At 38.4% G+C, this 27,721-nt stretch overlaps 2 protein-coding genes across 5 annotated transcripts in view; one reads left to right on the forward strand and one right to left on the reverse strand.

Moving 5' to 3' along the window:
* The window catches only part of ERMARD (ER membrane associated RNA degradation), a 29,590-nt gene extending 2,869 nt beyond the window's left edge, over nucleotides 1-26,721 (forward strand). Inside the window, exons 1-18 of one of the 4 annotated variants that reach the window (XM_033056640.1) lie at nucleotides 6,838-7,125; nucleotides 7,986-8,154; nucleotides 9,229-9,368; nucleotides 9,721-9,822; nucleotides 10,988-11,077; nucleotides 11,500-11,597; nucleotides 13,059-13,195; nucleotides 14,481-14,595; nucleotides 15,120-15,222; nucleotides 15,663-15,692; nucleotides 16,201-16,269; nucleotides 16,859-17,029; nucleotides 17,927-18,010; nucleotides 18,797-18,876; nucleotides 19,348-19,476; nucleotides 21,837-22,046; nucleotides 22,932-23,045; nucleotides 23,561-26,721. In XM_033056640.1, the coding sequence (XP_032912531.1) occupies nucleotides 7,986-8,154; nucleotides 9,229-9,368; nucleotides 9,721-9,822; nucleotides 10,988-11,077; nucleotides 11,500-11,597; nucleotides 13,059-13,195; nucleotides 14,481-14,595; nucleotides 15,120-15,222; nucleotides 15,663-15,692; nucleotides 16,201-16,269; nucleotides 16,859-17,029; nucleotides 17,927-18,010; nucleotides 18,797-18,876; nucleotides 19,348-19,476; nucleotides 21,837-22,046; nucleotides 22,932-23,045; nucleotides 23,561-23,720 (2,001 nt within the window). In that variant the 5' untranslated portion in view covers nucleotides 6,838-7,125 and the 3' untranslated portion in view covers nucleotides 23,721-26,721. Of the gene's footprint in view, nucleotides 1-6,837; nucleotides 7,126-7,985; nucleotides 8,155-9,228; nucleotides 9,369-9,720; nucleotides 9,823-10,987; nucleotides 11,078-11,499; nucleotides 11,598-13,058; nucleotides 13,196-14,480; nucleotides 14,596-15,119; nucleotides 15,223-15,662; nucleotides 15,693-16,200; nucleotides 16,270-16,858; nucleotides 17,030-17,926; nucleotides 18,011-18,796; nucleotides 18,877-19,347; nucleotides 19,477-21,836; nucleotides 22,047-22,931; nucleotides 23,046-23,560 lie in introns of those variants that run through there. The other 3 variants (XM_033056638.1, XM_033056639.1, XM_033056641.2) reach the window with 3 other exon arrangements.
* On the reverse strand, nucleotides 1,288-6,745 carry DYNLT2 (dynein light chain Tctex-type 2). Its single transcript, XM_033056649.1, has 4 exons — nucleotides 6,663-6,745; nucleotides 4,027-4,176; nucleotides 3,042-3,200; nucleotides 1,288-1,692 (listed from the first exon to the last, which is right to left on the reverse strand). The coding sequence occupies exons 1-4, from the start codon at nucleotides 6,696-6,698 to the stop codon at nucleotides 1,582-1,584; spliced, it is 456 nt and encodes a 151-aa protein (XP_032912540.1). The 5' UTR covers nucleotides 6,699-6,745; the 3' UTR covers nucleotides 1,288-1,581.
* Nucleotides 26,722-27,721: the final 1,000 nt, after the last annotated feature.

The following is a 27,721-nucleotide window of genomic DNA, read 5'->3' on the forward strand; positions in this document are numbered from 1 at the left end:
GCCCTTCTCCTCCTCCTCCTGCCAACGCCGCTCGGGCGGCCGCGCGGCCCGGCCGCGAGCGCGGAGCCGAGCCGCCGCGGTAGCGCTTGGGCAGCAGCGCGGGGCGGAGGGGCAGCATCCCCCCGGCGGGGTGGTCAGCGCCGAGCGCGGGAGCTGGCGCCCAGCAGGGCCGGGCTGCTGCGCTCCGCCGGCAGGCTCCCGTCTCCGGGAACGTCAGCCGGGGACGAGCTACGTTTGTGAACCATCAGCCCCCGCAGGAGGGGGGTTCGGGGGGCGGGGGGCGCACTCGGAGGAGCCGCCACGAGCGCGCTCGCCCCTGCGACGGAGGGAGGGCGCGAGCGGCCGCTCCCCGCCGCTGCGCGGTCGCGCCGAGCCGGCTGCGCGCCGCGCCGCCTCCTGGTGCCCGTGCCGGTGCCGCCGGTACGGGCGGGCGGGGCTGAGGCACAGCCCACCCTACCCACCACGGGAACGACCCTCGTCCCGGGGCGGCGCGCGCGCCCGCCCGCACGCAGCCGGGCCCCGTGGGCGCGCACGGCCCCGCGCCGGTGAACAAAGCGCACGGCCGCGCCCCAGCCCCGGCGCCGCCCCCGGCCGGGGCTCCCCCCGCCTCGCGTGTGCGCCCACCCGCGGCCCGGGCTGCTCACCGCCCCTCGAGGTTTGCCTGGCCGCGGCTCCGAACGCACTCGGACCCAAGCTGGCCATGGGGCGTTGGAAGCATCGCCGCCCCGTCCGCGTTGTGTTTTCAGTTCCCAACAATAAAACGGACATGGCAAAGGCACCAGCGCCCGATTTCCACACACGGCAGATCTAGAAGCGGGTGTCTGAACACTTCACGGATCTGCTGGAATCTCATTTTACACAATACAATCGGTGCAGCCCTTGCTAGTTACCGACCAATTCTCAATAGCCTCACGATTGACTCCATCGTCCTCCTGCCACCAGAAGCCCCTAGACCAAAGTGACCTAACTCGCTCAATTCAGTATTTGTCCACCTACCAGACCCAAGGCGATACTTAACCAAAGGTTAAGACACGGGGAACCTAACAACTGAACTTTCACTTCATTCAAGGCAAACGGCTGGAAATTTGCACAAGTTCCAAGGACTGCAAACCACAGCTTCCCTCCCAGCCAAGTTTCTAGGTGGACTAGCATTTTATCATAAATAGCAACTATGAAAATGAAAAATGAATACTGCTTTTTCTTACAAAGAGCGTGCTTTTAAGAAAACTGATACCTGCAAGTGCATGTAAGCATTGGTTAACAGTCCCAGGCAACCAAGAGACAAGCAACATTCAAAATTTTGCAATGTTTGGCCTTACACCAGCTGCTCCCACTTCCACAGCAGAGCTTTACAACAGATGAAGCCCATATGTACTTAACCATAAACATTTCCAACGCAGTTTTTTTTGGTGTCTTTTTTTTTTAACAGAGCAAAACTGAGCAAAATTACCTCAACTATATGTCAGTTGGAATCTGCCAATAGCAACAGAACAAAAAAGAATACTAAAATAATGATGTTTTGAAAATTTTCAAATATACCATTTACTGTGATTCACAAATGCGGCTGTGACTTTCAGAGTTTTAGTCGTAATAACAAGCCATTACCAAAGCCAGTGCAATAAATGTATCAGTTTCACATTTAGCTGAAACCCAAGTGTCTCTTTCCACATCCCAGAGGCATCTGCTGGCAACCTAAAGGGATAAAAGAGAAAAAGTACAAGTGAACCTATATAGAGCAGTTTTACTATGTATTTTTAAAGAACACCCAGCATTATCTAAATGCTAATCTAATCATATTAGGAGAGTAACAACTATTAACAACAATGTAAAAGTTGAATAAAATTAACAATTTATATTGATGTTAAATATGTGTTCTTCACAGTAAAGCTCCCACCCAAATAGCTCCCTCTATCTACACCCAAATAGATCCAAAAATCTCAACACCAAACCCCCAATTTTGCCTTGTGTTCACTTGTTACAATTTAGCATACTGTAAGAGGACCCCTTCAAAAGCAATAGAATGTTTGTGTGAATAGACATTAGTTTTGGGAACACATGCAACCAAGACGTCACATCTCCCTCTCCTCCACCTCCAGCTTACTCCAGCCCACTTGTAACCATTTATTGGGCTCTCAGCCTTTTTGATAAAATTGTTTTCAAAGCTAAATTGTGTGAATTGATGGCTGGAATAAACATATTCCTTGGGAGAAAAAAGTTAACTTGGACCACTTCACTAATCTGTTTGCACCTACAACTCCTCAGTCAAAGCACCCCTCAGATGAGATGGCACCAGAAAAGCAGATAGATGCAGGCAAATCACAAACTGGATTTAGTACTGAAGCTCAGCCCTTCAAATGTTTCATTTAACTCACTAAACACAGGTTGGTTTCAATCAGGTTTCAAGAACTGCTGATGAACACTCCAAAGTAGAAGTGTTCTTTGACACTCTACTAGACGTATAAAAGCGTTCTGAATGCCAATAGGAGCTTGGAGTGCTAAATTTATATACCAACACAGCAAAATCTAGAATTGTTTTATTTTAGGTGCTCCACGTTCAGATGACTGGTGTTAATTTGAAGTCTCAGGAGCATTTCTTGTGGCTGCTGCAGTTACCATCCCTTTCTTTGCCATCCTTCTGTTCTATGTCACCCCACACTACAACTGCACAGCATTTTGTGCTGAATGTGAGAACCCAAATGGAGATCCAAGTACACCGGACAAAGAAAAACAAAATTTGCTGAACTCATGCAATTGTACTGGCGCAGCACGCAGCAGAAACAAGTGGGTGACAGGGAAGTGCAGTAGGGGGTGTTTACCACTTGCTGAACACATGAAGGCAGCAACCTTCAGAGAGTTAGGCAGAATCACAGCAGCACCTTGAATTGTCACCTGGGATACTACTACCCATAAAGAACATAAAAGCTTCAGGATCATCTCAATCAAGTTAAGCTGCTGAATGTGAAAGAACACCTAGGAGATAACACAGTTCTAAAAGTTGTTTTTAATTTTCAAAAGGTGTAACAAATAATATGTTTGCTTACAATCATTGCCTGATTTGCCTTTTCCACAATTAGCACTGATACCACATACTTGTAACGGTCATAGTCCAGCTCCTTCACAGCCTTTAATATTTCTTCTGAGATTGAAGCACACAAGAAGGGACTAGAAGCTCCATTGTATGTGGCTCCTTGTAGTTTATTCTATCAAAAACAATTTTGAAGGAACTTAGTTTTCATCCTAGTAGTCTTTTGCAAAAAACACCCTTTACAGTCATTTTCATTACAAGAACATGAAAATAACTAATGAGTTGAATACTCAGTACAGACAATGGTCTCAAACAGCAAAGGATGCACTACTTTTGCTCTGAAGCATTTTATCTGTTTTTTTAAAGGTGACACATATGCCCAGCCAATCTCCATTTAACAGTCAGAAGTGTGTTCTCCCTTATTTGGGCTCAGTTCACTGGAAAACAGTGCTACAAGTATCTGGTCCAAATATCCAAGATATGTCTTCCAGATAGCAGAATTAAAAAGATCTGGTTATAACTGTTCAAAATACCACTAACAGCTCTGGATTATCTCAACAGATTGTTCTCTTTCATTTTTGCTTAATTTGTGTACATAGCAGTCTGATTGTCAAGGATACCAAGTAATTTTATGCACATCCTGTGATTTTAGCAGAATGAATAGAAATACACAGATTTGATGTCATGATCTTTTGCTAACTGGATTATTTTCTGGATTATGGTACTTTGAACTGTTCTGTAGCTCAATTTGATTTAAAAAATGCAAGAGTTTATGAAGCTTCAGCTCCACCTAAATAGCACATGTTCAGCAGTGACCTTGCAGAGGGCCCTTCTGCACTTTGCAAAACAGAGTACATTTACATTACACTCATGCGCCACAACTCAAAAGACTGCAGAGATTTATGCATGTTTAAGTTTATGTAATATTCACAGTTCTGTAAAAACTTCTGCAAGACAAGCTGCTTTTGCAATGAGACAAGTAATTTTAAACACTATTATACCGTTAGTATCGCTTGAGCTTTGTCTCTTATCAACCCATCCTGAACTTTGGTACGTGGCTCCAGTCTGTATGTGTTACGTGTGTGGGATTTCGGCTTTTCCTGTTCTTCTGCTTCGCCTGAATCATCGTAAGATGCCTTTTTTCCTTTTGACTGTACAAAATAATTTTTAAAAATCCACATCACATGTCAATATTTTAGAATTTAAAGACTCTAAATAATACATTATAGTGTGGAGTTAAGAGAACAAAAACCCCAGCGATTAGTCTAGGAATATGTTAACAAAAACCAGAGAAAGCTAGAAGCTAATTATCATCTTCTGGCTGTTTTAACACTACTGTTTTGCCTGAAAAAAGAGAAGTGGTTGACTTCCACTCAATTTTAAATTCTTTCCCAGCAAAATCCAACTGTCACCTAACTTTGCATTTAAACTCGTCAATCAGATGCACCACATTAGCACCCTGAATCCACTCCCTTTTCCAAGTAAAACTTCACAGATATTAACGTACTCATGCAAGACTGTTAGCCACAAGTTCAAGCTTTTCATTCAAATAGCCTACACAGTACCCAAAATACAGACTTGGTTCATTTACTACTTCATTTTACTTGTCCTTCTTCCTTGTTACTAAAATAGTAGCTTATATATTGATGACTTAATTTGCTAATTAAAAAAAAAAAAAAAGGTAGGAAGCTCCAATGTGCAAAGCTTTATAATTTTGCTTGGAACTTAAAACCAGATCTCTGAAGATTGTGTTTTCTCCCCATGCAGCTGTGTACTCTATTTCTTCAACACCCATAACAAAGCTTGTCCCTCTATGTATGCAAGAAGCAGGTCTGATGTTGCGAAAGAAAAGTCGCCTCCTGTCCAGCAGGGTGGCTTAAAATAAAACTGTAAGATAGTAACAAAGACAGAGACAGAAAAGCACAAGGAGCCAATAAGATGGTAACAAATGCCACAGGCAATGGTCTTCCATACCAGCTACTTCCTACCAAACCATTACTAAGTTTCACTGACTCTTCAGTCTCAGCTCCACTTCCTGACTACTGCTAGAACTTAACATAAGAGAAAATCATCAGTTCCTTTCCAGGAGAGCAGAAAAGAATTTAAAGTTGAAATAACATCACAGTGCAAGGCTTATGCTAAGAAGTGCAGAAAAAAAGGCACTTATGGATAATATAAAAGTCTAATAAGAATTATTTTAAAAGATGCGCTACTCAGGGGCTCACCAATCTTTCTGAGGAGTTTTAAGAATCATGGAAGAAATTAAGTGTCTTCTCTATGAAATCATTAGTTCTCTCAACAGCTGTGGACATTACCTAAAGGCGTCCTCTAGCTCCTTAAAAACACTCATGTTGGCAGCCTTAGCGTAAATTGCCTGCTGATGTTTGTTGAACTCTGAATAGCACTTACTCTAAAAACACAAGGATGAAACACATTTGCATTTAACCTGTGGACACACATTTGCATTTAATCTGTAGACACACATTATCTACTAGCTGCAAACTCAGATCTCAAATGACTACAGCCCTGACATGCTCATCACACCTCACCTAACAGAAGAAAAACCACCTCAAGTCTTGCAGCTGAGGTCTTCAAATGGGTATCCCCATCCATGTGAGTAGCAATGAACTTGTGAAAAAAGGCGCAATCCAAACAGTGATTCTTTGCTGACTTGGTTCAGCTTGAGCCACACTACCTTCAACCTCTTTCATTAAACGATGGAAGAAAATTCATGTCCATAGCACACAACTTCTAACAACGGTAATATTTAGAAGTTTACCTGCTATTATTAGTGACAGGAGTTTTCATAATCACTTCCAAGAAGTCATTGCATTTACTAATGAGACAACCAAAACCCTTGATTTCTCTATAGACATGGCTAGTAAATAAACCCACTTGAGTATATCACTGTATAAAATACACAGTAAACCCCCAAGTTTTAGCACTATGTTGCAATTACTTTTGTGTAAAATAGTTGCACCCTCTGTGAAAAAAACTCAGAATTTCAAGAACTGACTGCATTTGAGCACTTGACCAAAAAACTTGTTCTTAGGCTACTCAACTCGAGTACATTGGCTTAACTTTGAACACATGGAAGGAAATACGCTAGGAGGAAAAAAAGCTTTTGCTATTTAAATGAAATGCTGTTTGTCAGTAAGTCAAATTTAATAACCAAGAGTTGTTAGTTGTTAAAACATACAAGAAACAGTTCTTGTTTATTCCTTCAGGAGAGGGCACAGCTTCTAGTTTAGAGCAGCACCCCGAGATGGAGAGACTCCCCCGCCGAAGGGAGGATCCCCTTCTCTTTCCCATCACAGCAGCTCGGCCTCCCGGAGCCAGCACGCAGGGCAGGAGCGAACACTACACCTGACCAAGCCCAAAGAGCACGAGCTATCCCAAACCCAGAGGGAACAGCACCCCCGATACCAATTTTCACAGCATCACACGCACCTCTCACCCCACATTCTCCACGCTCCATCCTTCTCTCCCAGCTGAAGCGCTGCAGGCCCGGACCGGCACCCCCACCTCAGCCGGGCATCGCCCCCCCCCGCCGGGGCCGCTTTCCCCGCTCCCGGGGGTGCCCCAACCCCCACCAGCTGAGCCCCCCGGAGCCGCCCCTCGCCCTGGTGCCGCTCACTGTGTCTTTATCGGGGCGCTTTTTCCCTCCGTCCATGGCTGCGGCTCGGCGGCGTGCGGCGGCCCGGGCCCTGCCGCGAGCCGGCCGTGACGCGGCGCGCGCGGGCGGCGGTAACGGAGGCGGCGGCGGCCATGGCGGGAGCGGCGGCGTTGGGCCGGGCCCGGGGAGGGCCGGAGCTGCGGCCTGCGGGCGGGGACGGGAGGGCACGGCCCTGCCCTGCTGCTGACAGTGCCAGCCCCGCTGGGTGACCTGCTCTCCCGGCAAAGGCCGCCGCCCCGCACCGCGTCTGGCCCGTTTTACTTCAGTAATTGTAATAAAGGGCGGCAGCGGTCGTGCAGGTTTTGCTCTGGCCTTCTGTCCCTGACAGTGAAACTGCGAAAGAAGAGACACAGATTAAGATGAACTGAATGATATGTCTTAGAAAAACTGTAGGTTTTTAAATTTTATTTTCTTTAAATAGCAGGTAGGCGCTCCAGATGGCGGCTAATAGCGGTTTCCGATGGGAACTGTTTCCCTTGTTCTGTGCTGATAGCTGTATAAATATTTCCTCTCTCCTTGAAGCCAAGAATTCAGGAATTGCATTTATGATGGTCAATTCTGCCAATTCTGGTCATCTAATTAGAGAGAAAAAATATTTTTAATGTAAATTTAATGGCATATTTTTCATTATTATTATTAGTTGTAGTACTTCATTATCAAACAATTTCTTGTCTGTCTGATTAATGAAGAAGTGTGACTTTTTTTTTACTAAATCAGAAGCATTTTCATACTTGTTAACATGGGCAGTTTTATCTGCCATTTTTTAAATTTAATGTGTAATTCTGAATCAGTCCATTTTTTCTGTTTAGACTAATGTGAAAATAACATTAATGCTTAAATTGCACTAACATTGCTAAAAAATTCCCCTGCCTCCCTCCAAGGATCTTGCTGGCTGTAAGGACTGATGCTCTTGGTTTACTTGAAGTAGCATCAGTTTCTCTGCTAGCTCAGAGATTAGGCAAGACCTTTATATATTGACTGGGATATTTTGCTTCAGTCTATCTGGTCATGGTTTCAGTAGATATAACCGTTCTGAAATACATCCTACTGACCTTGTGAAAACAGAGCAATGCTTCCTCTCAGTTTTACAAAGATAGTTCTGGTTGAGAGTTCTTTTCATCAGGTGCCTGGAATAAACTTGCATTGCAAACCCAAACAGTTTTTTTTACAGATGCAGCATTACTGCCTGTGTAGCTGTGCTTATAGGTATGTTTTAATAATGTTTTTTTTCTCAGGTACTTTCTTGATACAAGGATTCTTTCTGTGTGTGTGTGTTTGTCCTAGATGGCGTTGCCAGACTCGGTCACTACTTGCCTTTCTCAACCTGTGCATTATGTGATTTGCAAACTTGGATTTGAGAAGAAAGACACCTATGACATTAATAATGTTTTATCTGGAAACGGGGAAGTATGTTGGCAAGCTGTTACAGAGCATGTATGTTACCTTGAATCAGGTTGGTGTTTACCTGCTATAATAGTGATGCATTTAAGAGTGATGCAGAATTTCAGTACAGTTCATAGCAATCCTAGCTGAGTTGTGACAGTTTGTTACAGTACTGCATTAGCTCTGCAGATTATAATATGTAGAGCACATATCTACAAAGAGCTTTGAATTTTTCATCTACATTTAGTATTTGGATTTTGCTGGCTCCTAAGGTTTGTGTAACTGTGCTACCTAAGTAGCTCCTACTTTACCTTCATCTTGGTTCCCAGCTTGATGTGCCTGTAACATAAGGGGTTCAGGTCTGCTTCTCTCCAACCCCACAATTGCCTTGTTCTGTGTTCTTTATATTCCTTTTGCAGTACATTTAAAAGCCTGGGATCATCAATATTCTGTTCGTGTTTGCCAACTTTAGGTTTTACAGAAATATCATCTTGTTTCCCTTCTATGTGGAATAGTTTGTAGTTGTTTTTAAACCAAAACAAAGTATTTATGTTGTGATGAATTAATTGAATTTTAATTTACCAAACTGCATCATGCAAGCTCTGTTATTAATTTCCAGAGGTAGTAAAAGTATCTTTCAGTGAGCCCCAAGAATTTATTTTCGTACAAGAAGTCTTCTGTAAAAAAGAAGCGGTGATGCCACTCTGTAAGGTACCACATCCATCTGTCTTCTTTAAAGGCTGTAAGTGGTGCAATTTCACTCCTGCTGAGCCTGCACTAGCTTCCAACTTGATATAAGGAACTTCTACAGAAATTCTAGTAGGTTATTCACATTTCAACAAAAGCAGAACATAATCCTATTCACTTCCATATTTTATTGTGGTAAGTTTTTGTTTGGGTAGAAGTTTTGGTTTGATTTTTTGCTCTGTTCAGAGAAAGTGCTTGATCTTCCTGATTTTGCATTGCAGTTTTACTTTTCAATACCTTTTCTGTGTGGTGTTTTATTGGCTGTGCTAAAATAGGATAAAATTGTCTGTGCTAAATATGTACACAAATTGCAGCATTTTTTATCCCTAGTGATTTTTAAAATATTAGACCTTCAGGAAGGTTGGTACCCTAATCACCTTCTGTTTTTCAATTTAAGATCAAAGCGTGGATTATATCAAAAGCATACGATTGTTAGGACCTGTCTGTGAATCTGTTAATTTGTACTTCAAATCCCTGACCAAGGAGCAATTTGTAATTCAATATGCATCATGGTTCCAGTGGACAAACTGCACAGAGGTATGGAAATTTCTGTTAGCAGTTTGTATTTTGTCACCTCAATCATTTGTGGAAGTTTAATGTGAGAACACAGAAGAGATATCCATTTTCTAATAACTGTGCCTAATACCAAGTTTTACCTGGTAAAGTTATTATGGATAATTTTAAAGATGTAAGGCACTAGATATCAAAAGGTACTCTAAGGAAATTTCTCTCCAGGCATCTACACCTTCATCTCTTTGGCATGGTTTTCTTTCTACGTTTGCATAGCAGCTATCATGGAAGAATATTTAGGTTTCTCTGTGCTTTTGGCAAATGTGATCTTTCCTTTTGAATATTGAACACAACATTCTTCCTCTCCCCCATCATGCAGGTATTTCTTGAAGTATTTGATGTTTTACAATATACACAAGCCACAGAAGTTGCTCTTGGCCTAATGAAACTAACATCATGCTTGGAGCGAGCCTTAGGTGACGTAAGTGCCAGCATAGGGAGTCTATTGCTATTGCAGATTTGGCTTCATTAGATGGGAATGAGCTCTTGGATTTAATTATGAATTGAAAAAAAGTAATATTACCCTGTATTGTAGTAGTACACTAATAACTCACATGGATTTTGAGTTGGACAGAGGTTCTTCCCTGCATCCCGTTGTACTAATGGATACATATGTGGGACTCCTTCACCAGTGCTTCTAGAGTTGCTTGTGTGAATGCTGTTAGTAACAAATTTAATTAGGAAAGAGAAGAGTTTGATTTATCAGTGTACATGTAGTAGGTCTTTATTAGTTTGATTAATTTAACTGAAGTCATGCAGCGTAGCTTCCACAGAAGATCTGATGGTGTATTAACTTCTATGAGGGGTGGGCATGCAGATGGAAAAAAAGGCTGCTAGGTAGCTTCTTTCTTAGGGAGAAACAGCTATTTAAACAGCTTTTGCTGCTGGGCTGTTTTACAGCCAGGTAAGTTAAAATGGCCAGTAGTTCAATATCTATGAGGAGCTCTGGAGAAGGAAATGACAGAGAAAGAGCAATGGGCTAACTCACAAATCAATTTGCCCAAATGTGGGGCATGGTAAATTTTGCAGTAAAACAAATCACCAAAGATTGGAAAAAATGTCAGGGAGAGTACAGATGGAAGGTGTGACAGCAGTTGAAACTTGAGATGCTAAGATTGTCCAACAAGGATAAAATCTAGTTAAAGAACAGTCTGAATCAGAAGACGAACCACAAATCTCCTTCCTTTCACAATCACAGACCCTATAAATTTCTATTGTAACAACAAAATACACTGTCCTTGGTAGAGGTTATTCCCTTAATTACATGTTCTTGTTATGCCTTACTGTTTTTTGTGGGATTTTTGGGAAGATAAAAGCAGTATATAATACAGAAAAGCTTAACTGTGAAAAGCCTAACTATGGTCACATTAAGTAAAATATCCACTCTTTCCTGACAGGTTGTCTAAATTTTAATTTATTATGAAATTACAGAATTTAAAGCCTTTTTAATAATTTGGTGGGTTTTGTTTGGTTAGTATTTTTACAATAATGAAAATGGTTATTGGGTAAAATAGTCAAGGTGTATGTTTGAAATACAAAGGATTATAAATTATTTATTATCTGTTCTTCTCATTTTTTCCTAATAGGTGTATTTACTTAAAGGTAATGATTGTCCTTTCCTTCTAAGAGACTTGCTTGCATCTGAGCAACTTGCAGATGTCTTTGGACAAGCTGTAGTAAGTACATAGTTTTGAAAGAAGGAATAACTACTGACCTGGTTTTCTTCCTACTAAATGTACCTTTTATTTGCATTAAATTACACTGAATTTATACAACAAGAAGTAGGAGCTAAACTTGATCTCATTTGTTTGCCTGTCATAACTGTTTGGTACGTCTAATAATTAGTTTGATTCTTCCCATGTTATATTCTATATCCTGTACAAATGAGCTGAAAGATTTCCTTCAGAGAATACTGTTATTGCAAATAGTGAGTTTGTTACTTTAACAAGTGGTGGCCAGTCAGCTTGACAGGAGACATTGTAGTTTCCCAATAACTTCTGAACTTTTCTGCCAGGGAAAGGTCATAAAATTAAGAAGGGTAAGAAAGGCAGAAAAAAATAGATTTCTTCATGCAGTAATTGCTTTGTTTATTAATTAGATGAATGTACTGAGGGTATTCATTGGATCTCCACATGGTCTGAACCTCCGTAATGTTTTGTGGCATGGGTTTGCGTCACCACAAGAAATTCCTGCCAAGTAAGTTACCAGGAAAAAACCGACTTATTTTCTTACCAGTCAGACTTATGAGTTCTTGGAAAGTGGTTAGTAACCACTTACTTCTCTTATGAAAAGAAAATATTTCCCTTACTGCTTCTGCTTCTTTTGTAAATGGATTTCCATAGAATACTTCAGCTATTACAAAGATGGCCAGTATTAGGTCCAGCAGGTTTTGTACTATTAGGGAAAACAATAAAATTTAACTATTTTTTTAAAGTCGGGGCAGTGTGGAGTAACTTGGAACAAAAGACAAAGGAATAGGGTAGAAGGAGGAGCAACAGCAGCCACTGTAGAATACAGTGATACTTTTTTCCAAATTCTACTCTTTTTTTTAATGCTTGTGAATCAATTACAGTAATTTCATGATTATAAGCCGCACTGAGTATAAGCCGCACTTCTGGCTGTCAGCAGCTTTTCATTCTTTGTCCATACATAAGCCGCACCTGATTATAAGCCGCACGTTACAATACAGAGTGTGATAAAAGGTATTTATTCTATCACCATCTGTTGAGGGTGGGGGCAGTGATCCTTATCTCTGTGGGAGATGTTCTGCTAATGGGCCATCCATTGAAACCAGGCAGGGCATTGTTCTTTATCTTTTCACAACCCATCCTTCCTCCAGGGAGTTATTTTCTGCTAATGGCCCATTGAGTCCCACTGTGGGACTGATAAAATTACTTCATCCCATTGGAAGTTGCTCCAGCCAGGGGGAAGAGCCCAACATTTCTAACCAAGATAAAAACAGAGGTTTTGGGACACTAAGGGAGCCCCTTTCTCCACTGGACTCCAGAGGAAAACCGGATTTCTCCACATCACCACTGGACCTTTAGAGGGAAACTGCACCTTGTACAGGAGCACTGCTCCAACTGAATCACATCTGTCACTGCAGGAGGATGCAGCCACCATTAAATGGGACTGCTACCAGCACCCTGCCTGACAGGGTGTCAGGTTGTACTCTGACTTTGTCAGGGTCTGGAGTTTGTTTCTTTGTAGTACTGTATTTCTATTTTAATTTCCCTAGAAAAGAATTGTTATTCCTAATTCCCATATCTTTGCCTCAAAGCCCCTTGATTTCAAAATTATAACAATTTGGAAGGAGGGGGTTTACATTCTCCATTTCAAAGAGAAGCTCCTGCCTTTCTCAGCAGACACCTGTCCTCCAAACTAAAACAGCAACTTTTTGTTCTTTGTCCATATATAAACCGCACCTGATTATAAGCCGCACTTTGGGTTCGGACCAAAATTTTAGTCAAAATAGTGCAGCTTATAATCGTGAAATTACTGTAATTATTGAGTGCCTCAATTTAGATGGGGAGTGTACGTTCTGGGTGTTTTTTAAAAAAGCAGAAAAACCTCTTTGTTCCTAACTCACAAATGTTGGTTATTTGCAAAAGATTTCTTTGTATAAGCTTTTCTAATATATTGTGGTATTCTCCCTAGATACTGTGCTATGCTGCTTTTTTTAACTGCAGGATTGGGTCAGTTGTTACAGACTTATCTTCTGCAAACTGAAGGTGTTTTAGTACATCGACCTTATGTTATCTTCATTAGCTTAGAGGAACTTGATGCATTTCCAGGCAAGTATTTAACCACTAGCAAATTTTTAATTATCCTGTATTTGCTATTGTTTCCTTGTCCAAAAGTGCTGTTGAAAATAATGTATTTTCAAGAATTCCAAGATAAAATCTTAACTAAGATACCTGTATAGATGAACCAGTCACGCTTGTAGGGCAACTTCTTAATATGTCGGCACTTCACTGATTATTGAGTAAAAAACTACTGCATTCTAAAATAATTGTAACACATTGAAATATGAAATATACTTGCTTCTAAAAGACTTAAGCTGCATGTTATATTTTTTTGATTGTGAGAGTTAATTTCATGTAACAGTCGTCTAGTTTTCCTTTATAAAATTTAACTTTTTTCAGAATCAATGGGTTCCAGCTGCAAGGGTCCCAGCAGGAGTGCCCTGAGTCTTACAGGGCAGGTAATGTTGAAACAGAGTAAAAGATGGTGGCACATCTTCATTACACTAATGCTTTTCTCAGGGAAGGATTTTAAGTGTCGGATTAAAATCTTCTTCCTGTCCCCAGACCTTGTTTGGTTTATTCCTACAATTTTAAGGCAATAACAGCATATAGGAAATCTTGGTGGCGGTGGTGATCATGGTCAATTTGTGCTACATAGTCAGTGGAACATCTGTCCAAGAAATTGAAACAGGGCTTTTGGGAACCAAATCAGACTGATAACATTTCAATAATTATGTGTTATAAATCCTATAGCTGTTGATTGGCTTTGAAAAAACACGTAATGCAATCAAGTTACACTTATCATTTTAAGATAAGACATTTATAACGTAAATTTGTAAGCATGGGTCTCATTACATGCTAACATTGAAGCATGAAGTGTTAATTTATTATGCTGCATTTTCAGCGCAGAAAATTGATAAAATAGGAACAATGCGCTCATGTTCAAATGTTCATGCTACTGTACTGATTCTAGTTGAATAGAAATTATTAATTTATATTATACTTTTTTTAAGTACCTGAAGTAGGTAGAGAGCAACTCAACAGAACTGGACCCAGTTGCTATGCAGTCTTTCAATAAAAAGCAAACATGATTTTTTAAACTGTTTTTAGTCTGTAATTTTTTATTATCACCACAAATTCAATCTTACATATTTAAATTCTGATCTTAAATATGGCTACTGTTGTACTTGCATAGTTAAAATAAATTGGATAACTTTTAAATCTTCCTTTACCAATGTTGAAATAATACTATATTTTCAATGAAATATTTAAAATTCATTAGTAAAGTGTGGATTATATGTAATTTTTCAATGTTGTTTTTTTTGACTTGCAGATCTTAATGATGAAATACTTTCCATAGCTGAAGAACTTGTAAAACTGTCCAGTTTTGTATTAAAAATTATGTTACCATTTTGGATCGCTGCTTTAACAGCTTTCAGGCAAAACAGGTAAGATATTTTAAAATCGTTTCAAATAGAATCTAAAAAGATTATATTCTGTATTTTTATATCTGCATTTGTAGATTCCAAGACTTCATACTAAATAACTTCACAGGATATAGTTATGCTTTGTTATGGTGAGTTATGGCTTTGTTTTGTGCCAACTAAGATTATAAACTGTATTTGGAAGCCCAAAAAGAGCTGTTGGATATGTACCAAAAAAGGAGAGGTTTACAAAGCAAGTGGAAACAATTCTTCATATGTTAAATCATACATATTTTGAATTTTTTTTTTAAAGTGCATTGTTTTGTTTTCCTCCCCCATGCTGTCTTTTTGTGAGTTATTCTTGTCTCTGAGCTTGAATTCAGTGGTCAGTTTCTGTTCGGCACAGGTACTTGTTTGGCACTTGTTTGTTTACGAAGTGCATTACAAAGGATTTTGTCAGGGTTGTTCAGCCTGAGTCTGTAACTCTGAAATGGTTTATATTTATTAGGAAGAAAAACACCCTTTGGATATCCCTGTTACTTTTTCAGGTATGCTGACAGTGTGATTCTCTTACTTCCTCAGCTGGAAGTTGGACTTAGATTGCTCTTCACTACAACTAATAAATGTCCAAATCGGTTGCTAACAGCAGAGGTAAACCTTTTTTCTAGAGTCAATTATGATGTAGCGCTTATAATATTTTCAAAATAGTTATTCCAGAACCGTCTATAGAGTCTATAACCATTTATGGATTTACACCACAAAATTCCAGTCAACTTTGGAGCATTATTTAGAAATCTCCAGTTGCGATTCATGAGCATCATTAATTTTTTGTAAATGTCTATAAAGGACTGAAAAAGTAGTGAAAGATGAGAGTTCAGAAACAGGTGTTTAGGGTGAAAAGCAGGACATTATATATTTGTTTTTAAAAACTCAGCACAAAATCCCAAAGTCCTTTTTTTTATTCATAAGGGGACTTTTGCGCTATTCATGCACCTCTGATATCTCCTGCAAATGAATAAACTTAAGTTTTATATATATGCCTAATTGATTTTATTTGAAAATCAAATAATATTATTTGTGTTTTGTTCTAGTCTTCGGCTTTCTACACCACTTTTGATGAGGTACTGTGATTTTTTTTTAAAAATATATTATTGTCAGAATTTAAACCATGAATGTTTCCCATACTAGAGTTAAGAATGCACTTTCTTTAGTTGAATGTGGCATTATTTCTAGCTTTTTTTTCCAAATAAAAGATGGGCAGTAAGCACTTTAAATTTGGAATGCTCCAGGAAATATCAAAATTAATAAAAATTGTAATAAACAGACTATTTTTTTCCTAAATGTTTTTATCTTGACATTTATCACTCCACAGAAACAAACATTCTGCTATTTTCCTAGATTTAGTTATTCAAAATAAATACAAAAGAATATTGCCAGCATAAATCCTCAGTTTTACAAGTTGATTGGATTATTTCAAGTTGTTTGTCAGTAATAATTAGGCATCTTGATTCTAGAGTGGCAGAAGTAATCACGTCATATTAGGAAAACTACCTTAGTTGGTGTTTCTTCTTTGATTATATGGTCTTCAATAATTTAATAAGTTTTTATTCAAATTATTTTTTTTCCTAGATACTAGCAAAGCATTTGGATAATGAAGAAGTCAACCAGCTACCTGTAGTTCTTGAGGATCCTGCCATGGAAAGTGTTTTGAAAGTGTTCTGCAGTTTTGTCATCATTGTCTTTTGTTTGTTTGTTTCACTTAGTAATTACCTTTATGATATGCCTAACACTCATTTCATATGAGTATGCCTCATATGGGAAATATATTCTCACACAGGGAAATTTCAGACTTATTTCTGAGTGCTTCTGGGATGCATCTTGCACTATCTGGGCAGATAGAACAAAAATGTGGCTCAAACCTACCAGAGCACATTCTGCATCTTACTACCCAAACAGATTGTGAACAGGAAAAGTTTGGGTGCTGAGTTTAGAGTTTTTCTGAGAGTGTAGGGGAGATCTGAGGTTACAGTCCTGTTCCCAGAGGCAGTGGGGCTGTGAAGGGCCTGAGACACAAAGCTGAAGGAAATCTATTGTTAGCCATCACAGTATAGAATGTATGTTACGAGTACCGTTTGCACTGGGTTTTTTTTCTGAATACCCGAACACCCTTATCCTATAGACATGATCACATACTTGTCTTTCAGAGATATTCTATACACTGATATATTCAATTCTGTGTGGGTACACATAAAATATAATTATGTCTAACTGGTGTATGTTTCCACAGGACTTCCTTTGGGATTTCTTGAACCACCAGGAGGGCCCACGTATAAGAGATCGTTTAAGCCATGGAGAGATCAATCTGGAAACTTTTCCCAGAGAAGTAGCTAATCAGATAATTGGATTTGCTATTACTATTCTCTGCAGATTCTCAGACGAGGATATGAAGTCTTTTAAGGTAGGGACCAATATTCTGTTCTCTGATGATTTTTTTTTCAGTTATTTTGGATACGATTTCAGAGAGTTATGACTGAATCTTTCTTGACAAATTATTTTTGTGCAAAAGAAATATTGCTCCAAGTAAAAAATTGTGAAGGTATGCTTTTGCTTAGTTTTGTAGTGAAATAAGTATAGAAAGTTTTCCAAAATATTACCCTTTCTTGCTGTACCTGAATTTGTTGGCTTAACCAGTCCTAATTCACAAGGTTGATCCGTAAATTATAAGGATTCCACTTAATTTTTGTCTATTTATATTAATGAACTAGCCTGTTTATCTGCAGACTTATCTGAAAGGTATGTAGAACATCTGTAGGTCACCCACTGAGGAATGTAGTGTGTAGTTACTGGGATTTTTTTTTCCTGAGACACTATAAATAATACTGCCTTGCTAATGGAAGTATTATTTCTGTCCATACTTATACTATGAATTTTCAAACACTTTTTGCCTAGCACTATGTTTCTCAACATTAGCAATTATTTTGTTTACTCTCCCCAGTTTCCTGTTAATATTTGGAATTATGTCTTTCAATATCATGCAGCAACCTGTGAGATAAATCTTCCATTTATTAATTGCAGCTCTTTTTTAGTTTCTCCAGATGTATCATGTGCTGCTGCATGAAGAGAATACTTGGTTGCTTTTCTGTCAGCTGCTGTCAGGTTTCATAGTTAAAATATATGAAATTAAACTTTAACCACTCACTGTGCTGATTACTTCTTTCAGCCCTTAGACATTTGGAAGTGTTTACTGACATCAGTGCTATAGGTGGCATGCATAAAATGAAGTATGTCTAAGTCTGCATATGATTAGGATAGCTTAGAGAAACTGTTGAGTATTGTCTGTCATCTTGTAAATCAGGAACACATGGTCCTAAAACCACTGATGAACTGTGCAAGTTGCTACCGATCTCGATTTCATCCAATTTCCCGACTCAAGAAACAGGTAGGTACTTCCATCTGTGAAAGCATTGTGGTTCTTGAAATAGTGAATCCCTAAAATTATTTAAGTCTTTTCTTCATGCTTTGATTGTCCTAAAAAAAAGTTCAAACCCTATTTTTTTTCCATTTATCAAAACATGAAGGAAATCACAGTTGCAACTGATGCCTGTTAATGCAATTGATACCATTCTAGATGACTAAATAGCTTTATTTTTACCTGAGTATTTGTTTTTCTGTAGTTTTCCTAATCTCCTTTTGCTTTTTTATGTCAGGAACACTGCTAGGTCCTGTCTCCACGAGTCTTGGATTAGGCTGTTACTGAGTTTTTTACTGTATGAGGGCCAGCTGATTAAGATTCTGTCATGGTAGCAAAATCTGCTTTCTAATTTCATGGTGGTCCTCTGCCAATTGGTTTAGTGAACTGCTTGAGGACATTTCCCTATTGATTAGAGATTGCAGTAGACATACTTAGTTCTTTTGCTTTTCAACAGCATTCAAACAGTGTGTTACAAAAGTCATATTAGTTTGGTTTTGGTTTTTGTTTGTTTATTTATTAAAAAAGCCCATTGAATATTAAATTAGTTCATTCAGATAATGTTTTAGCATGGAAGTGTACATCCAGATTTTTTGCCCTAACCTAAACCTTAGCAAATGAAGTTGGCTTATACAATTATGACTAGTGAACAAATAACTTACAGTCTGTTGCATTTTTTTTTCCTAAATGGGCCACTAAGAAAAGCATGTCAAAGTCTATACTTTACAAAACATTTTTCATTATATATTTTCTGAGGTGCTGGAATGTATGAAGAGCATCCACTTATGGCTTGAATTGCCAACAGTGCCTGAGGAACAAGTAGAAAAAAATAAAGGGTATGTATGTGCTATATAAGATCACCAGATATAAAACAGCAAATAATTCCTTATTCTGAAAAGGACTTGGTAACCAGTGGGAAACTTTATATGAGTTATTGGTTAGAAAAAGAATGTAGCATTTTATTGTTATTTGAAAAGGAAGAAGTCATTTATAATATCACAGGAGGATATTGTGCTTGTTTAGAGCTGAGAGAATAAAATTTTATCATATAATCAATATATTGTAGGCTTTTTATGAATGGATGATTAAGAGGAATTCTGAAGATGGCTGACATTGAGAAAACGTTGCTTTAACTGGAGAAAGAAAGTCATGCTTGTAAGGTAGAGGGGATAGAAATTAGAATGCAAGAGTGGACGCTGAATACACTGCTGTCAAAAAAACCTGCATCTTGCTCTGTGCCATTAAGAAATAATAAGTATGAAACAATTTTATAATTTCAAATATTTTTTTTCTCTTTTGTTGTTAAGGTTGGAAGGAAATGCTGAAGTTAATACTTTCATTTTGACGATATCTGAAATTATATCTCAGTTGCAGCATTATATGCCCCAGAATTTCTGCAGTTCAGATGATCCTATCAATAGTGTTCTCACAGAGAGGTGAGCTTGATGCCCTCTTGTTTCCTGCTGTCAGCTTCTACTTGCAGTCCAATATAAGAACTCTCAAACCTCAGTTATCCTGTCCCTGTTTGCAGAAAAGTGCTTGAAATGTTGTATGCACTTTTCTAATGTTGCTACTGATTTAATCTGAAAATTTTAGGATTGCAGCTGAACATTATCTTTGAAATAAGCATGAGACACTGTAGATTTTGGAATTGCAGTAGAGATTTTACTTGGAACCTAGCCTGAAAAAGTAACTACAGTAATTTCACAATTACAAGCTGCATCAATTATAAGCCGCATTTCTGGGGTGTCGGCAATGTTGATGTTTTTGTCAACACACAAGCCGCACCCGATTATTAGCCGCACTTTCGTTCGCGGTGAACTTTCACAAAGTCGTCATTTAGTAACAGAATCGCGGGATCACCGGGGCTTACTGGCAGGTGCCGACCTTGGAAACATTATTTCCAAGTAAAAAAAAACACAGACCATAGCTGCGACAGCGTACCCTGCAAGTTTTATTTACAAGCAAAAAAAGACACGAACAATAGTGTGGTCATTTTGCCAGCATTCCCAACGGATCCGCATTGCATTTAAACAGCCACTCAGCCGCGCGGGCGAGCAGCCGAGCTCCGAGCGGAGCCACTCCTCCGCGCCGACACAGCCCCCCCGCTCATCCACGTGAGCATGGCCTGGCCCGGCCCAGCCCGGCCCCTCCCCTCATCCGCACCAGCCCAGCTTCCCCCGCCCATCCGCGTGAGCACGGCCAGCTGCGCAGCCGCACAAGGACAGCCAGCCGCGCAACCGCACAAGACTGAAAACACTTTAAAAAGTACAGAGAAATATCACACACTTTTATCAAACTGCCGAGGTAACTCACCCCGATAACAACCCCGCCTCTCAGTAACGCTGCCATCCACAGGCAGGCAATAAGCTGTTCTCTGATTGGTTCATTGTCAGAACATCGGGAAACCATGGATTTCAAACCATTTTTGCTCGGGACAGGACCGGCACGGTACCAGATAAGGACAGATATCACATTTTTGTTACTATATTAGCCGCCCCAGATTACTAGCCACACTTCCGGGTTTCCACCAAAACTTTGGTCAAAATGGTGCAGTTTGTAATCGTGAAATTACTGTACTCTTTTTTTCTCAGATCATAAAAGCAAAATATTTTAAATATTTGTGTACTTACTATATTAGATTGGTTTTAGTCTAGTTTGCGCTAAAACTGCATCAGAAAATCATTTTAATGTGCTTGGTGGCACAGCTGTGTGTGGTGCTTAAAATGGCAATACGCTGCCATGTAATTCTATTTTTCCTGCTTTTATATCAAGATTCAGAAAGTGACAATATCTTGTTATACTTGGTGTCAGACTTGGAATTATGTTAATTCCAATTTTGTCTGACTTAGTATAATGATCAAAATAATTTTACTTCTAATTGCCACTCTTAGGGCAGCCTTAAGAGTCCCACGACTGAATAAATATGTTGGAACAAAACTCCTTATCAAACCCAGTAGGCATGGGCAGCTTAGAGCAAAGAGGATTCTACCTGTTGCTTTACTTATGTATCACATGCATCTTCTGCTTCCTACCCACCAATCTGCAAATTTATCATCTGGAAGAAAGAATCCTAATTATTGATGTGTTAAACCTTACTCTTAGAGTTTTCTGCCTTTATCACTTCAAGTCATTGATGTTTTGCTATCTCAGGGATAAACTGAGCATGAGGGAAATTAAAAAACACTTCTATAAGAACAGAGTGTTTAAAGTGATGTGTGACACATTAGTGTAGCAGATATGACAGCAGGAAGATATTTGTGTGCTTTAACAAAGCATGATCTGGTGTGGTGTTGATTTGAAAAAATGGCCTCACCACCTGCATTTTACGCAATGTTAAGTCTGCTTCTTGTTCTGCCCAGAAGAAAGACCACACACTAATGGAAGTACTAATTAATAGCATTTGTTTCACTGAGTTTTATTATGGTGAATGTTAATTCATTGTGAGTTGAGCTATGGTGGGAGGCTTCAACCACAGCCCTGCTGTGATTTGATGTGTTCAGTGTATCATTTCAGCCAGGCAGTTTTGTTTATTGTGGTTGTGTTTCTTTGATCTGAAATGGGAAGCATATTCATCATAATCAATTTTGCATTTATATTCAGTAAAGTGATAGAAAACACAATCACTACTACTGCACAGATCCTTGCTTTTTTCAGTCATGATGTAAGGGCAGTTTGTTTCCAGATTTTTCTGAATTAAAACATCATGAGTCAAACCACACTTAATATGAAATGTATCCTATGTTAAATCCAGCTCATAAAAGATTGACGTTAAAAATCCCTTCCTGTTTTGGAGGCTGCTGGTGGAACTTTGTGATACACGCATTTGCACACTGTATTCCCCACGACCTGTCCTGGAGGTAGTGGCGGTACTCCGCAAAATAAGCGCGCAGTGCCATCAAGTGTCCCAACAGGTTATTGCCGGCGCTGGACTGAGATACACGCAGTGGGTCAACAAGACTCTGCGTTCTCGCCAGAGGCACAACTATCGGCGGATGCTCAACAGGTTGGCTGCTGGTTTTGCTTTACTCTGTGGTTAGGTTTATGAGAGAATGCTGGAGGCTGCTGTTGCTGTCTTTCAGTGGGTTCACTTGGAAGTTTAAAGTCAACAGCACGCCTTCTTGTTAACCATTTCAGAGTCAAGCATCAATCAGATTTCTATTAAGCAGCAATGTTGAAATAACAAGAAAATCTCAAATTGGAGAATAATTTAAAGGGCGTTGCTAGATTATGTCACTGTAAATTACAAGCTTTCAAATTAAGTATTACTTGAATGTTAGTTTGTATTTTTTAGTTTCTGGCTTTTCCTATTTAGTTACATAAATGCCATTCAAATTTTATCTGACTGCAGTAGGTTTAACTGATTTGAAGATTTTATCTACCTTATTTTACTGCTTTTTGTCATACACCTGAATCAGTCTCTTTATAAATAGAAGAGTTTTTAATATTCCGTTAGTTTTTTTCCTAATCATAGGGGCTTTCCAGAATTTTATAAATGTTTTGTCACTGGCAAAGTTATGTTCATAAAAATGTTGAACGTATTATTTAAGAAGCATAGCTTAAACTGACAACTGATGATACACATTTGTGATTCAGCTGAATTGTAGTTTATTGTCTATGGATTAATGGGAACTTGCAAGTTTTTCTTTGGAATCTCAGATATTTGCCTTCTTTTTCACCCCTCATAATGAGTTTATAGTGTCTCTTTACTTTTCTGGGATTGGTACTGCTTTTTGCTGAAGGGCATTTCATAGCCTTTTTTTCCCCCAACTTAGCAATAGCCAGCAATTTAGATTGGGTGCAGAAGTCTTAGTATTTTCTTTAATATTAATGATTTCTTTTAAAATTTGGTTTTAGTTTGTTTAAATAAGTATTTTTAATTTATTTCTAGCATTAAATTTTTGTCTCCAGTGTTGCGGCTCATCTTACTGTTGATTACTCTGGAACTAGTCAGTGTTCATTCAGTTTGTAAGAAGAATCCTTTTGATTATCAGCAGTATCTAAAGTGAGTATATCTGTAATGTAGAGATATTTTATCATTATAGTCATAATTTTACCTTGGACTGTGTTCACTCAGGAGTTAAATTAACTTTTTTGTAGTGTAGATAGGAAATATTAATACATGAAAGTTGCATTTAGTATATTGCTGACTATACTCCTTGTGTGTTAATTAACAACTGGTTGGATATCACATACATTGTGAAACATTTGACCAAGAAAGCAAAGGAAGCCATTTGGGGGAAACTATCACACATTTGGTCACTGTATTCTTTCTATAGTGGTGCTAATTGCAGTTCTGAAGATCTTCCCATCTTACTGTGAGAGGGAGGGAATGGTTCTCCAAAAGTAGAGCAAACTTTAATGTATTGTTCATCCAGTCCTCCTGAGGGAGATTTGGAAACTTGCAGATGTTTTCAGCTTTAAGTCAGGCATTGCAATATTCATTTTTATTTTTATTTTTATTTTTATTTTTATTTTTATATCCTTAAAAGAGTTTTTCTCTAATGTTGTTTCTCCTAGGTTTTTGAAGTCAGTCTTGCAGTATACTGAGAACTTGGTGACATACACAAGCCCTGAGAAAAACAAGTGGGATGAAACCATGGAACTTACAAAGAAGACTTTGATAGAAATAAAGAAAATCAGTGACAGAAAGCTAATGTTAATGAATCTAGCTATGTGAACTAAATGGGCTTATGATGGGACATTGTTATATCTAAACAGTTACAGACTTCATATTTGATAAATCCAATTCAAAGACAAACTTTATAAATCATTATCAAATTTTGGATGCAAAATTTACATACTCCTTTTATCAGAAGGTAGCTGCTGATACTGGAGATGAAAGATCAAGCTTCCAAATAACGGGTTGTTTTCCATATCCAGTGAAAAAGATTTACTGTGAACTAAATCAGGATGATAAAAGTTCTACTGTAAATATATCTTGTGTTGTGTACATTGATTTTTTAATATTTTTTAAATTTCCTACTGCACTGAAAAATACCTAAGGGAAAAAAAGTGTGAGTAAAAACTCTGGAAATTTTTAAATCCGAAAAGCAATTTATTAATGCATCAGCTGTTGTGTCAGAGACTGTGATCAAGAAGTTATGAACTTTCGGCATAAAATAGTGCCCATTGGCAGCTGTGGTTGTTGTTAGTTGCAAACGGTCTGATCTTGCTCTGAACTCTGAGGCAGAGCTGGTAACACGGATTTTCTTTAAATCACAGATGAGGATTTAAAGAAGACAGGATAGATACTTCTGCAGAAGGATGTTTCAGCACAGTATGTGTTTCTTTTGTTTAATTTCATCTGCTCATTCCAATGCATATTTAGTTAAATTCATACAGAATGAATATTGACGTGCACATACATGTGCTCACAGGCACGTATTCACTGTGATTTAGAAAGTTATTCTCTTATTGCACACAATATTAATTTGAATATTTTAGTTTATTTTATAATACCTTTTAATATTTCAGTTTAGTTTTTTGAAATAATTTTTCCCCTTTTTCATCAACTAAGAGTAGAGCTTCAAAGGAATGCATAGGTTGAAGAACAGATTTACAGTTACCACCAGTGTCTCTGCCTTTGCTTTCTCCTATGGGATGTAAAACCAGAGGGTAATGTCTGGAGAATGTTTGGCTCTACAAAGGATTAAAGATTCAAGTTACATTTTAATAAACTTCTTTGCAACGTTTCCTGACTGGAAATCACAGCTAGAGAATTACTAGTTTGGTTTATTCAGTGTGAGGGATGGCTATAAACTAAGATCATGTTGCTTGCTTTGTGCTGCTCTTGAAATATATTGTGTGTGTTTTAGCTTTGTCACTTCCCAAAGAATCTTTTGTTGTCATGGAGCTTAATTATATGAAGAAGTTTGAACTAGATAAAATAGATTAAATCTAGAAATAGAAAATAATTAGTCTAATGTAGCGTATAAGCCACTATCTAAAAGTTCAGCTTTTTAAAACCTGAGTCTGCAGATCCTAATTATAATTTTGGAGGCTTATTTTACACCCATTGACTTTGCTCAGATATATTAACTTCTGCTAAGTGTGTCTTGGTAGTGGCATTTATGATGATGCTTGCTTTGATGGTGATAAGTATTCTAAGACAAAAATCATGTAAGTTTTAGATATTCATTGTAAGAAAAAGATAAAGAAATTACCACACAGTCATGTTTTGAAAGTACATAAATGGCTGGCACACTTTCTCCTTTTGGAAGTGTGTTCATGTACTAAAAAGCACCTTACAGAAGTGTATTTTCAACAACATAAGTTCTCCTTTGGTTGGTATATTTAAACTTTGGTAAAATTATCTTGCATTCTGTTCACTTCATTTGCTTTTACCTAAGATGGAGCACATTGGCAGTTTCTTCTTTCCTAATTAGTGCCACAGATGTGATTTTCTGCTCTAAGTTTGCGGTAAGAAGCATGAAGGATTTCTGGCAATTCTGTCAAAGATGCTTTTTCAGTTTGTTTTCGTACCTCTGAAACTCTCTGATGGGAACACTGCTACCATCTATTGTTAAACAAATCTGGAACAGGCTGGGACAATCCAGTTATTTATTCTGACTTAATGCTGTCATTTACAAGAAGGGCTTATACATGCAGGGTTTATGGCTTATGACAGCCTTGCATGTCATTTGCATGCAGGGCTTACAGATTTTTCCTGCTGTTAAAAGACTTGTGGAATAGAGCTGTAGAATAAGTGTATATCCTACAATGCACATTGAAGAACAAAAGGCAGGAGATGTGGTAGAGGTCATTCAATCTGTCCTTTATCAGTTACTTACTTTTCCACTTCAGTTACTCATCTTTTCCATCTCTTTAAAATCACTTTTAAGATATAAGAGTCTAAATTCTGAACATTCAGCATTCCTGAGAGCAAAAGAAGCTTGGAATAACTGTGTATCTAGATATATCTGGAACTGTACCAAAAAATGTTTTCTTCCAAGTGTGCTATTTCACCCAAATATTACTTGAATCTGATTTAATTGTTGGCCTTGCTCTACAGGATCTGTGTTTTCCTTGAGGTATTCACTCAGAAAATCTATATAGACACAGATTTGGAAGTGCAACATCCCATGAGGAAAAGTGTTGAATTATTTTATTTACCTGGATAATGCTAATGAGGGAGTGATGATTCTTAAGTCAGTTAGTCCAAGTTCAGTTAGAATCACAGAATATGCCAAGTTGGAAGGGACCCAAGAGGATAATTGAGTCTGAATCCTGGCCCTGCACAGCACCATCCCCAAGAGTGACACCACATGCCCGAGAGCATTGTCCAAACACTTCTTGAACTCTGTCAGGCTGGTGCTGTGACCACTGACCTGGGGAGCCTGTTCTAGTGCCCAAAAGCCTCCTGGGTGGAGGACATTTTTCTATTATCCAGCCTAAACCTCACCTGACATAACTTCAAGCCATTTCAACATTTGTGATTTTTGGTGCCTTCTAAGGAGCATCAGGATGAACTACAAGTTCGCTGAGGTGGGCATTGCACAAGTACTATGAAATATCTTTTAATGGTTAGGCATCTGTGTGTGAAAACAAAGCTTGTTCTGTATGTTCTTTGAGTCATTCTCCAGTTTGTGCTTTCCTCAATGGCAATATGATGGGTTAGAAACAGAGCCATGTGTTCTTATTCAAACGTAACACCAGCAATTAAAAGTAATTAAAACCTTTTTGGAGTTGTCATCACTACTGCATTATACAGAAACGTTTGCGTAAGAGATAGAGCAACACATTTATTTTATCTTTTAATACATCCCATCTAGCGGTTTTCAATCAGCCTGATGGCCTTTGAACACATGGTGGCAGTGTTTGGTAATTCAAAATAGCACTCCATGCTGACATTCACTTTCTTATCTCTTTCCTTAGGATAAAAAAAAAAAATTAGGTTTTCTTCTGATTTCATCAGTTTTGTTGATAATTTGTCTCTAATTGTGTCTTCTGTAGAAACATGTTTTCTCATTTGTTTCAGATCACTTTCCTAGAAATTGAATGCAACTGAAAAAAGAAAGTGTTGCAAACATTTTAATAGTCAAGTAGGGGTCCTTCACATTTTCCACACTACTTGCTGAGGACTTTTGGGATTTGTCAGAAGTCCATCAGCTGCCCCTCTCCTTATGCAGTATAAAATAATGAGTTCTTCAAATTTAATAAATAGTTTAACAAAACACTGTTTTTTGCAAAACATAAGTATTGATATTCCTGAAAGAAAAAAATTCAGATTGTTATTAATTGCTATGAGAGCACCAAAACATTTTTTCTCAAAAACAATATATATATTTTGTACAAAAATCATAATTGTCAAGAAATATGTTTATTGAGAAAATTTCACTAATGTCTCAGCCTTTTTGCTGTGGTAACGATTTTTCAGTCTGTTGAAACTGAAATGTGCTATTCATATGCTGCCCTGTGAAGAAGAACTAGTTGAGCATTGCTTGTTGGGTGGCCTTTGAAAACCTTGTCCACAGTAGCAATTTCAAACCATGCAGAGAGGTTGCAGTTAGAAAAGATTTTCATAGACATGAAGTGATTTTTGTACACTGTGAAATCTTGTGTAGAAATGTTGAAACACCCCCAGCAGAGTTTTGTTTTGCCTTACGCTATGAGTGCATCTGGTCTGTGTGTGGTGTATCACCTTTTTTTCATAAACTGGTCTACAGATGCAGAGCAGAT

This window comes from Catharus ustulatus, chromosome 3, assembly GCF_009819885.2.
Source record: "Catharus ustulatus isolate bCatUst1 chromosome 3, bCatUst1.pri.v2, whole genome shotgun sequence".
Lineage (NCBI taxonomy): Eukaryota > Metazoa > Chordata > Aves > Passeriformes > Turdidae > Catharus > Catharus ustulatus.